This window comes from Myotis daubentonii, chromosome 18 (assembly GCF_963259705.1).
Source record: "Myotis daubentonii chromosome 18, mMyoDau2.1, whole genome shotgun sequence".
Lineage (NCBI taxonomy): Eukaryota > Metazoa > Chordata > Mammalia > Chiroptera > Vespertilionidae > Myotis > Myotis daubentonii.
The window spans coordinates 14,377,820-14,390,348 of record NC_081857.1 but is presented as its reverse complement, the minus strand read 5'-3'; the positions used below and the strand labels follow the sequence as shown (position 1 = coordinate 14,390,348).

At 46.0% G+C, this 12,529-nt stretch overlaps 1 protein-coding gene across 4 annotated transcripts in view; it reads right to left on the bottom strand.

The window, feature by feature from the left end:
- The window catches only part of TRAF5 (TNF receptor associated factor 5), a 44,042-nt gene that overhangs the window by 11,150 nt on the left and 20,363 nt on the right, over window positions 1–12,529 (bottom strand). For 3 of the 4 annotated variants that reach the window (XM_059675213.1, XM_059675212.1, XM_059675215.1), the window contains 4 exons: window positions 5,994–6,212; window positions 5,033–5,090; window positions 2,426–2,527; window positions 15–179 (listed from right to left, as the gene is read on the bottom strand). In XM_059675213.1, coding sequence (XP_059531196.1) covers window positions 15–179; window positions 2,426–2,527; window positions 5,033–5,090; window positions 5,994–6,211 — 543 coding nt within the window. In that variant the 5' untranslated portion in view covers window position 6,212. The remainder of the gene's footprint in view (window positions 1–14; window positions 180–2,425; window positions 2,528–5,032; window positions 5,091–5,993; window positions 6,213–12,529) is intronic. The other variant, XM_059675214.1, reaches the window with a different exon arrangement.

Sequence of the window (12,529 nt, the reverse complement as noted above, 5' to 3'; positions counted from 1 at the left end):
TTTTATTTTTTTACCTGTAGATTGATGACTACCACCTCCTTTTTGCAATAGAGGCATTTTTCCTCTCGAAATTGGCAGTCTGCGCTCAAGTGCTCTTTCAGATCTTTCCGAAGGACTGGCTGCCGACAGCTCTCATTGGAACACTGCACAGCTTGAAATAAGCACTGTTGGAGGTGGTCCTGCGACAAACACATAACAGGGCGGTGGGAAGGGAGGTGCTGAAGGGCGTAGAGGGAGCGCTAGGGGGCGCTGGGGGAAGGACAGCCGTGCCTGCGGGCTCTGAGTGCTGAACAGAGGGCTGCTTGGACCCAGGCTCTGAAAGCCAGCCTTGCGAGGTGGGAATTAGGAGGAGGGGCGAAGGTGGGGGAAGAAGGAGGAATAACGAGTTTTAGCTTAGATGACCTAGGAACATGCTCATGTTCTCAGGTTAGTTCTTGAATATTTCCTTAAGGCTTGCCAATGAATTGACCAGACCTCAAGAATAGTTTTTATTTCTTTTGTGCACTCTTTATCCCCACCCCTAGCACCAGGCACTAATTTGCAGATGGTAAAAGGCAGGACAGATTGGGGGGGGGGGGAGCGGGGGAAGAAAAGAAGGGATTAAAGGAAGAAAAGGGAAGGAGGAAGCTGGTCCAGAAGTGGTCAAGAAAAGGAGGTAGAGGACATATAGGATCCGCAGGCCAAGGAGGAGCTGGGAATGGCCAGTCTTCCAAGGTCGGGAGATGTTTTCAACTGGAATATAGGAGACTAATGACATTAACAGTGTTCATTCCAGTTGTCTGCACATTAGAGATTTATGAAAACAGGCATACTTTAATAGGACCTTTGAATGACTGTAAGTTACTGTGATTCTGACAAGTTATCAAAATCCTAATACGGTTGTCTGCCTGGAAAATCCTTTAAAACAGGTCGGAAAGCTATGGGCCTGGGGCCAACCTGGCCTGCCACTTGTGTTTGTAAATAAAGTTTTATTGGAGAATAGCCACATGCCTATCTATTTGTTCTCAGATGATCTATCCTCTAAAATGGTAGAGTTGAGCAGTTGCGACAGAGCCTGCAAAGCCTGAAATATTTACTGTCTGGCTCTCGCCAGAATCAGTGTGCTGACTCCTTCTCTGATGGAAAAAAAGAGCAAAGACTTTATCTATGGGAGATCAATCAATACACCTCTTTTCCTCTGCCTCTGCTGGTAAGAAACAAATGGTGATGGCAACTGAAATCCGCATCTTGTCCAAAATTCACGGACGTTACCCTCAACGCATCAAAACAGTCAGCATTCTTCAAGACTCCGCTCTCTGTGAGCTCCCCCACCCTGTCACACAAGGTGGGGAGGACAGTGAATGAGGGGAAATACGAAAGAAAGAGGTGGAAAGAAATCAGCCACTGTTCTCTAGAAGCTGATGATCTGGTCGCTAAAGCTGATCCCTGGTCCATTTGAGCCCTGTTTCCCTTTCAGGCTTAGCGACAACCCAAGGTTGGAAAGAGGCCCCGCTTGGGGACCTGACTATCTGACTATCGGAACCAGTGGCCAGAGGCTGTCATGGGGAAAACACAACCAAGTTCCGTGAGCCTCCAAAGAACTCCCTGGGGTAACAAGGAAATCATTTGCACATTTATAAGCTCAGTGCCTGCGGGGTCTGGAGGACTGACGGAGAAAAAAATCACCTGAAACATATTCCAAAATGTGTGGGCGGGAGTGGAAACTCTCAGCAGCCTCTGAGCATTCCCTGGAAGCTTGGGATGCCTGAGTCTTGTTCATTTGTCGTGTGATCAAACCTGATAGGGGCCTGCCATGGCGGAGCCACATTCCCAGTCTGCATTTCACAAGCTTCCCGCTGGATGGAAGAGCCGGGTAGCAGTTTCATTCCATAGGAGGCTCACGCCCCTTCGCCTCCCCTAGACCGTTTGTTTGCATCTCCTAACAATGCTTCACCTTTAAACTCCATCCTATCTCTGTTCTGATCTGTTTTCTGCCTTAGATCATAAATTCTAAGAGGCCAGGGCCCACAGCTGCTGGGAAGCAATCACTCTGGCATGTGCAAATGCCTCCGGGCACTCATACCCTGGCTCCCACCCTGGGGACCCCAAATCCTTCACAGTTCCCCCCAAAGGACATGTCCTTGCTTAAGTGTTCCTTTTGCCCAGCATATCTCACATCTTCACTTTTGGATCAATGCCCTTAACCCACAATGTAAGGCCTAGTTCAGGTAGCACGTCCTCCATGCCTTCCAGGTAGAACAAACCTCTTCACTCACATCTTAGCCCTTTGCATGCTGTGGGGCAGAATTTCTAGGCAGGAATTCTCTGAGGGCAGCCCAATGACCACCCCCACCCCCATGCTTAGCCCAGTAACTATCACCAAAAAAAGGTGTTCAACGCACGTCACTGGAAATTGGCGAAGGCAAATGTTGTTTGTAATACCAACCTGGTATCGTCCCAGAATAATCTTGGCATTACACCCAGGAGCATTTTTGCAATATACATATAAATTGAGGACTTCCCTTTTGCAGCAATTGTCTTTAAACACCTAAAAGATAAACATGATAGGTCTCACACCAAAGCTTTAGAGCAGCAAGAATTATTATTAACCTGGTCTTCAGGTTCATCTCAGAAGGCGGGTGGAAACTTCCAGACAGTGGTTGGAATGGAAATAGCAGATTCAGCATCATAAAAGGAAAAGCTGTTTCAGATACATACGTCTGACAGGCCGCAAACATGCAAGGCAGGTAGGTAATCAATGTCCAGCGCAGTAGGCTGCAGCTGGGAGAAGCTCAAGGTGCATTTGACCCCACATGCTCGAAGGTCAGGAGGTGGGGCTGTGGCTAAGGGTGATGCTTTCAGCTTCCTGCCCAGCAGATGGGTTTGTGTTAGTCATCAAGTAGCGTCACTGAAGCTGTGCTGCCTTGCTATTTCAGCACAAACCAGGGGTTGGCAAACTTTCTCCAGAAAGGGTGAGAGTAAATATTTTCAGCTCGGCGGACCACGCTGCAATGGTCTCTGTTGCAACTATTCAACTTCACCATATACAATACTTAAATAAAGGGGCATCAGCTGTGTTCTAATAAAACATGATTTATGAACACTGAAATATAATTTTCACATGATGCATAACATTATTCTTTTTTTAAAAAAATATTTTTATTGATTTCAGTGAGGGAGAGAGAGATAGAAACATCAATGATGAGAGAGAATCACTGGGGATACAGCCCGCAACTCAGACATGTGCCCTTGACTGGAATCGAACCTGGGGCCATTCAGTCCGCGGGCCAATGCTCTATCCGCTGAGCAAAACCGGCTAGGACCATAACATTATTCTTACTTTTATTAAAAAATTTTATTTTGAAATAGCTTAAGACTCACAAGAAGTTGCAAAAATAGTACAGAGTTCCTGCCCTAACCAGTTTGGCTTAGTGGATAGAGTGTTGGCCTGCAGACTGAAGGGTCCTAGGTTCAATTCCGGTCAAGGGCATGTATCTTGGTTGCGGGCACATCCCCAGTAGGAGGTGTGCAGGAGGCAGCTGATTGATGTTTCTCTCCCATCGATGTTTCTAATTCTCTATCCCTCTCCCTTCCTCTCTGTAAAAAATCAATAAAATATATTTTTTTAAAAAGTACAGAGTTCCTAGTGCACTTCTGATTTTTTCCAATGATTTAAAAATATAAAAAGTGTTATTAGCTCACAGGCCATACAAAAACAAGCAGCTGGATTTGTCCCAACAAATCCCAAGCTGCCATATGCCACCCCCTGGCCCAGTGTTGAGGCAGGCACAAGTACAGCACTGCCCTATGCTTGGCCTTTCAGAAGGCATCATAAGAGCATAGAGAAGGAGCGTGTATCAGACCGGTGTTCAGGTCAGGGAGAAAACCGCCCAGATGGTGCGGTTCAATGGTTGAGCGTTAACCCATGAACAAAGAGGTCACCAGTTCAATTCCAGTCAGGGCACATGCTCAGGTTGTGGGCTTGATCCCGAGTAGGAAGTGTGTTTCTCTCTCATTGATGTTTCTATCTCTCTCACTTCCTCTCTCTCTAAAATCAATAAAAACAAATTTTAAAAAAATAAAGGAAGAAAACTGAGCATGGCCATGGGAACACACAACCAAACAAACAAAATATAAAGAAGGCTTCGTCCAAATGAAAAACTTGTGCTTCAAAGGAAGCCATCAAGAAAGTGAAAAGATGACCCGCAAAATGGGAGAAAAATATTTGCAAATGATATATCTGATCAGAGACTTGTATCCAGAACATATGAAGAACTCTTAGAACTCAACAATAAAAGGCAAATAACCCACTGAGAAAATGAGCAAGGGGACTGAATGGGCATTTTTACAAAAGACATATACAGATGGCCAACCATAGGAAAACACGTGCAACATCATTAACCATTAGAGAAATGCAAATCAAAACCACAAGATATATCTTCACACCCACAAGGAAGGCCATAATAAAGAAGTCGGACGATAACAAATCCTGGCAAGGACCAGGAGAAATTAGAACTCTCAGACATGGCTGGCAGGAATGTGAAATGGTGCAGCTGTTTAGGAAAACACCTAGTCTGGCAGGTCCTCAGAGTGTCAGACATAGTTACCATCTGACCCAGTGATTCCACCCCTCGGTATATACCCAAGAAACACGGACACGTTACAAGAAGATTTTAAGACATGTGAATTCTAGCTGGATAAGGCTGTTGTTGTTAGACATAATAACCAAAGGAAGTATTCGAGATTAACCAGATGAGATAGTGGATTCCAGGAAACAGGATGTTTCATTTCTCCAAGTGACTCAGGAGAGCTGGAGCCGGGATAGGAAGGGGGAAGGAAGAAGCAGGAGAAGAAACGTGGGGAGTCAATAAAGACCCAAACAAGCCTCTCAGACAGCGTCAGAAGTGGGGGTCCGACCTGAGCCCTCAGCAGAGGAATATGGACCCCAGGGAAGACCCCCTCCCGCTCTCCTGCTCCAACCTCGATGCCCAACCAGGACACTGGCTTCTCTATCAACTAGAGACTTGCTAACCCAAAGCAGTGGTTTTCTTACCTCATGAGATTTGATGACCTCCTTATCCACAGGGCAGAGCGGCACTGCATCTAATTCCCTGGAGAGAAAAATAAAAATAGAGCCAGAATTAAGAGTTGACCTTGACAGCTCTTCAGCACTCCGGCCATGCTCGGCCCCCTGACGTTCCCCGGAGCAGCCCAGGCCCTGTCTTTACTCACGCTATCCCCTCTCCCAGAAGGCCCCCAGCGCCCCAATTCCATCACCTCTTCAGTCTGAAAATAAACTCCCCTGCATTCCCAGGACGCAAATCAAATAGTGAGTCCCCCCGACAGAGTTGAATGCCCTCTCCAGTCCTTTGCTTATCACACTGTACCACCGCCTGCCTGTCTGCTTCACTGGACTGTAATGTTCTAGAAGGCAGAGACTGGGTCCTGTTCCACACTGGACCTCAGCTCTCCAACTCTGGACACTGGAGCTTAGTTTAGCAAGGTGACTGGAACACACGGGCACTGGATGACTGAGCCCATGAATGAATGGGCGTGTGCTATAATAACCCCTTTCTCAGCTGGGCAGGATACAGCTTCCTTCCTGCCCCTCGATAAGCCCTAAACGCCGGCGTTTCTGTCTCTCCTGGTCCGCTCCCTCAACAGGGCATGAGCCAGGCTTTACAGCCACCCAGGAGCGAACAGCCCCCATGCCTGAGAGATTCCGGGAAGTCACCGCTGCCTTAGGCAAGGAAGGGCAGGGTGTCTGCAGGCCCTGGGGGAAGCACAGATGGGCTTCTAGGTTTGTCCTCACATGCAAAGCAGGCGTGGTCTGGATTTTAACCAAAGGTGAGAATCAGTCAGCGAGTGGCAAAAAATGAAGGCGGCTCCTCAGGGTCTCACAGGAGGGGCCTAGGAGAGCCCCTCCTCAGATGAATGGTTCTGTGGCCAGCCACAGCCATCCCAGAACCACAATCACAGTGCGAGGCCACACTTGACATTTAGAGCCCACTCACCTCAGGGCTAGGATGCAGTGCTGGCAGAAACGGTGCCCACACCCCGTCTGGTGGGGGTTGTGAAGCACCGAGTGACAGCAGGCACATTTGTATCGCTCTTCTAATTGCTCCACAAACCGGTACTCAGTGTGGGGCTCGAAGTCCAAGGAAACGGAGTTGCCGGAATTCTGGCGGAGGAAACCACAGGGGACGCCTCCTTGCTCCTCGGGGTAAGCCATTCTGGGGGGTCAGGGGGACAGAAGGAAAACTGAGTGTGCACATACCCAAACATCTCCAGCACCGGGAGTTCTACTCACTGAGCCTCGCCCACATGGTCACTCTGCTATGACCTCGTGGCCACAGTGACACCCTCCTGCCACCGGAGGGCTCCTGCAGCGGGCGAGCAGGTGGGAGCCTGGACCAGGTGTCTTCCGGCAAGATTCTAGGAGATGCAGCCCTTTGCCCATCCGCCTTTTTACAGCAACGCTAACTTATTCTGTCAGTTTGGCCACATGCTTGCACACAATCTAGCCACATTCTAAGCAAACTCCTGTTATGAATTCTCTTCCATTCGGTTGAGAGAATTGAAACAAACGTTTTGTTGACTTTTTTTTTTTTTCAGAATCAAGAACCACACACACCAACACATTGCTTGCAGTATACAGTTAAGTCCTCACATAACATCATCGAACGCTTCTCGGAACTGCCGCAAAACAACGGATCACAAAACCAATTTTACCATAGAGCAACTGAAATAAACAAGAATTAAGTTCTTACAGCATCTCATCAACAGTATAACAAAATGATGCTGTTATTCGAGGACCTGCTATATTATAAGTAGATAAAGCACCACCACCAACCCACATCATTTCTCACCTGAACTGAGTAAGAACCCATTAACTGCTTTCCCCGCCAATCCCATACAAAAGCCAGGGTGATAGTTTCAAAATGCAAGTGTGATTGCCGGTTATCTCCCCTCCTCGTCCAGTGGGTTTCAGGGGAAAAACCTTAATGCTGAGCAGTCTACAAGAGTGCATCCTCCCCACCCACCAGCATCCTGGACTTCTGCCTCCCTGCTTTCTGCATTCTAGCCACGGGTGTTCTTTTAGTTCTTCTATTACATCATGCTGTCTCTTGCCACAGGGCCTTTGCACAAGCTAGTGCCTCTGTCTAGAGTACTTTCCACATTTCTTTCTAGTCCCCTTCACTTAGTTAATTCACGTTCATGCTTCAAATTTCATTTCAAGCTTCATATTCTCAAGTAAGCTTGCTCTTCTCTCCCTGGCCTAACAGCAAGAGGCCACTCACCAGTCTGGAGACCATGCATGGCCCCCAGGGAGTGGCTAGGGGCTAGGGTGGGTGGGTGGTGTCACTGTATAATTCTTCTGAAAATTTTTTAACATGAGTGCATTACCTATTCAAAAATAAACAAACATATAAAAATAAAAACTAAACATCCACTGTTATATCCGTCATAAAACCAGGTTTCTTTCCTTCATAGCAAGACATGATTTGAAATTTGACACGTGTGTGTGTGTGTGTGTGTGTGTGCTTGATTTGTATCCGTGTTCCTCAATGGCACACGGATGGCATCTGGCCTTGTTCATTGTTGCATCTCCAGCTCTTAGCACTGAGCCAGGCTTGGAGAACAACAGAGCTATTTTTTTTTGAATTGTTGTTATTTAATTGATGTTGTTTTGAAAACCCTCAACAGAGCTGCTGTAGTGACTGTTGACCTCTGACATAGTGGTTCTTCACCCTTTTTTGAGAAAGAACTTCCCCTTGCCTTTGAACATTCGATAAAAACTCTAGGCCTTCTCCCTGTACTGTAGCACACACGCCTGATGTCTGGACCTTTAAGGGCCCTCTGAACCCACCAGTGTCCCCCAGGAATGCTGTTCCTTCGGGCACGGTGCCAGGAGCGGGGTCTGAAGACGTGTCTGGCAAACGGCTAATGAATGGGAAGCCATCTGGGTTGGTCCCGGGGGGTGATGTACTTGCACAGGCGGGGGTACAGGAAGGCTTGGCCTCGGCCTCGCTTCCTTTGGCTTGCTCTTGGGATTCCTCATGATACTCTTGCAGCTGATGCGGTCAACTGGGTCAGGGAGCAGCTGTGCGGCCTGGTCTGAAGGCGGCCCCATTCAACCCTCAGCTCTGCTCAGGCCAGCTGCCGGCCTCTCACTGCCGGAGGGGTCTGCGTCTGGGGTGTGGCCCAGGTGCAGGGAGCAGAGGAAGCAACTGGCCTCTTCCAGCAAACAACACTTTCTCTCCGGAGGAGCCCAACAGGCCTGGGGATATACTTGTTTTTGTTCTGGGGTTTGAGACTAAAGCCCCTCCTTTTCTCCTCTGCATGTGTTTCCTGCAGAACGTAGAGGGTGGTAGGCGATCAGTACAAGAGGGGACTGTTCCCCTTTTTAACATGGTTTATTCTTGAGATTTAACATGTTAGTTATGAAGAGCAGCAGGCAGGCACAGCCCTGGAGTTACCTGCGCCACCCTAACAACCAAGACCCGCCTTCCTCTCAGAGAAGTGCAAGACCAGTTCCACACGGCCCCTCTGCCCTGTGTTCTCTAGTCCGAGGGAGGTGGACAATCCACGCCCTCTCTCTCTCTCTCTCTCTCTCTCTCTCTCTCTGTCTCTCTGTCTCTCTCTCTCCCTGAGTCTCTCCTGAGACCAGGCTCACGTCTGTGTCACATGGCCTCTAAATTTGGACTCAGAGATGCACCCTAAAGCAGCAGGGTGTTTGGCCCCCAGAACAGGGCAGTTGGATGTACAAAACTCAGTTCGGGTTCCCCTCCGCTACACTCTATCTTCTTTCCTATCATAAGAATTTAATGCACGCATCTGCGTGTCTGTCCATCTTTCTCTACAACAGCGATTCTCAAACATTTCTCTTAGGACCCCCCCTTTAGACTCTTAATAATGAAGGAGCCAAAGACCCAGAAAAACCAGCTCAATAATAAAGAAGTAGAACAAAACTAGAGGATTGACACTACCTTAATTCAAGACTTTCTATAAAGCTACAATAATCAAGACAGTGTGTACTGGTAAAAGAACAGACAAGCAGGTCAATGGAGGAGAATAGAGAGCCCAGAAATAGACCCGTGTAAATATAGTCACCTGATGTCTGACAAAGGAGCAAAGGCAATACAATACGCAATTACAGTCATCACAGATGGCACTGGAACAGCTGTAAGTTCACAGAAAAATGAGTCTAGACACAGACATCACAGCATTCACAAAAATTCACTCAAATTGGATCACAGACCTAAATGTAAAACGCAAAACTATTAAACGCCTAGAAAACAACACCGGAAAAAACTTGAGTTTGGCAATGACTTCTTAGATACAACACCGAAGGCACAATCTATTTAAGAATTAATAAGCTGGACTTCATTAACATTAAATATTTCTGCTCTGTGAAAGATACCATCAAGAAAATGAGAAGATATGCCAGAGATTGGGGGGAAATATTTACAAAAGATATGTAGGGTAAAGAAATGTTATCCAAAATATACCTTACCAAAGAAGATATACAGGTGGAAAATAAGTATATGAAAAGATGCTCCATATCATATGTCATCATGGAAATGCAAACTAAAACAACAATGAATACCAGTATTCGAATGGCCAAAATCCAGAACACTGGTGAGGACGTGTAGCAACAGGCACTCTTATACACGGCTGGTAGGAATGTAACACTTTAGAAGACAGTGCGGCAGTTTCTTATAAAACTAAACCTATTCTTACATCTGATCCAGCAATCATACTCGTTGGTATTTGCCCAAGAGGATTGGAAACTTATGTCCATCTAAAACCCGGCACACGAATGTTTATAGGAGCTGTATTTATAATTGCCAAAACTTAGAAGCAATAAAGATGTCCTTTAGCAGGTGAATGAATAAAGTGTGGTACATACATCCAGACAATGCAATATTATTCTGCACTAAAAAGAAATGAACTATCAAGCCATGAAAAAATATGGAGGAATCTTCAATGCATGTTACTAAGTGAAAGAAGCCAATCGAAAAGGCTATATACCTACTGTAGGACTCTCACTATATGACATTCTGGAAAAGACAAAACTATGGAGGCAGTAAAAAGATCAATGGTTGCCAGGGGTGAGGATGGAGGGAGGGGGAGATCAAGAGGGGGATCACTAAGGGTTTTTAGGGTCATGAAAGTACTCTGCATGATACTACAATGGTGGACACATGTCACTATACAATTGTCCAATACCATAGAACAGCGATTTTCAAATTTTTTTTTATCTCACGGTACACATAAACTAATTACTAAAATTCTGCGGCACACCAAAAAATATATGTATTGTTGATCTGACCCAAAAATAGGTATAATTTTCATTTATTCACACCAGATGGCTATTGTGTTGGCTTTGTCATTTTTTTATTTGACAAACTCTGTGAAAAGAGGTTAGTGCCCTGACTATATAGTCAAGTATTGCATGTTTTAAAAATTATTGTGGCACACCAGCATGCCTCTTGCCACACACCAGTTGAAAATTGGTGCCACATAATGGCAAGCGTGAACCCTAATGTAAACTATGGACTTTGAGTGATAATGATGAGCTGAATGAAGGGTAGTGGAATGTGCCACCCCAAAATAGATCTGTAGACGTTCAGGACATGCCACCCCAAAATATGCTGCATGGGAATGTTGATTATTTTGAACTGTAGACACTTGAAAAATAATAGCAAATGCAGGAAGCAGCTTTCTCTGAATACCTTATCTGCCTAAAGATAGGTCCTCCAAGAATAAGAACTCAGTTATCACAAATCTCCTTTCTGAGAGTTTCATCAACCAGGGAAGATTGACTCATCACAGAAGAAGAAACTAGAAGTAGAGACCCAGACAAACTTTGTTACACACTCTCTTCTCCCATGTGTTCTTTCAAGGGCCCATTCATCTTTCCTAAAAATCATTTGCTCTCCCCCAAAAGGTCTACACAGACATACCCTTTCCTTATTAAAATGGTGTTCAAGCCTGAGTTCTAAGCCACCTTGGAGAGTTCTTCTTCTTTCCCTAGGTATCTCCCATGCATAAGAGGTATATAAACTTCCATTTGGTTTTCTCTTGTTAATCTGTCTTTCATTACACAGGTCTCAGCTAAGAACTCAGAAGGGTAGAGGGAAAATTATTTTCCTCCCTTACACAATGTAGGTTCATAAACTGTAACAAATGTACCACTCTGGTAGGGATGTTGCCAATGGGGGAGGCTATGCATATGAGGGGACAGGTAGTGTATGGGAAATCTCTGTACTTTCCACTCAATTTTGCTGTGAACCTAAAACTGCTCTAAAAAATTTTAAGAACACCAAAGAGTTTTTATGTGGGTTATATCTACCAATATATATATCAAATTTGAGATTAAAATTGAGATATTTTAAAGAATATGTTATTAATTCACTTTAGATAATAATGAGCCAGTTATCCTATATAACAAAAGCCTAATATGCAAATCAACTGAATGGCAGAATGACCTGCAGAACGACCAGTCACTATAATGTACACTGACCACCAGGGGGCAGACACTCAACACAGGAGCCAGGCTCACGGCTGGCGAGAACAGCAGTGGTGGTGGGAGCCTCTCCTGCCTCCACGGCAGCACTAAGGAGCAGCGAGCCGAGTGGTAAGGAACAGTCAGTAGGCAGGCGGTAATGAGTGAGGGGTCCCGGACTGTGAGAGGGCACAGGCCGGGCTGAGGAACAACCCCCCCCCCCTGCACAAATTTCATGCACTGGGCCTCTAATGTGTTAAATAAAATTTTACAGAAAAATGACCATTTTCCAAAACAACAAAAATTAGTGAGAAGAGTGTGGTGTTGTTTTAGATTTTTGCACATCTCTGGGCAGAATAGAAGGTAGCTGGATTTTCGTATCTACTCCTGCATTCAGTCTGTTGCAGTAGCACAGAAGCTTCTGGAAAACACCACTGCATGCTCATGAAAGGAGAGTAAAAATGGCAAACAGTAGCTTAGAATTATTATGAAGCTACTTTTACCCATGCAGATCCCCTGAAAGGGCCTCAGGGAGCCCCAGGTAGTGGTGGTACTACACATTTAACAATCTGCTTTGTTGGGGGAAAGCTCCAGTTTGCAAAATTTGTCAATTTCCGCACCTGAACATACCTGACCTAAGTAAGAGCTCACTAACTAGCTGCCTTCCTGCTCAGAGCTGCTCCAGCACCCCCACAGCCCCTGACACACACTTTGGGAACCACTGCTCTCAGACTGCCAGTGGGCCCGGGTCTTGTCTGTCTTTGTACTGTCAGGGCCCAGCACACGTGACCCTCACAGACAGACTCCTGCTCCTGGTACAGGACCAGCTGAGGCCTGAGGACCAACACGCCACCCCGCTCCCCTCTGCCTTCCACTGTGGGCCTTGTCCTGCCCTGGTCAGCATGCCTAAGTCATCCACTGACTTTGTTCATCCTCTATAATCTGTTGCCTTGCTCAGTATTTGCTTCTATGAAACTGAGTTTTTATCTCATCAGACATTTTTTTTAAAGCACTTTTGTTCTGCTATACAATATGGAC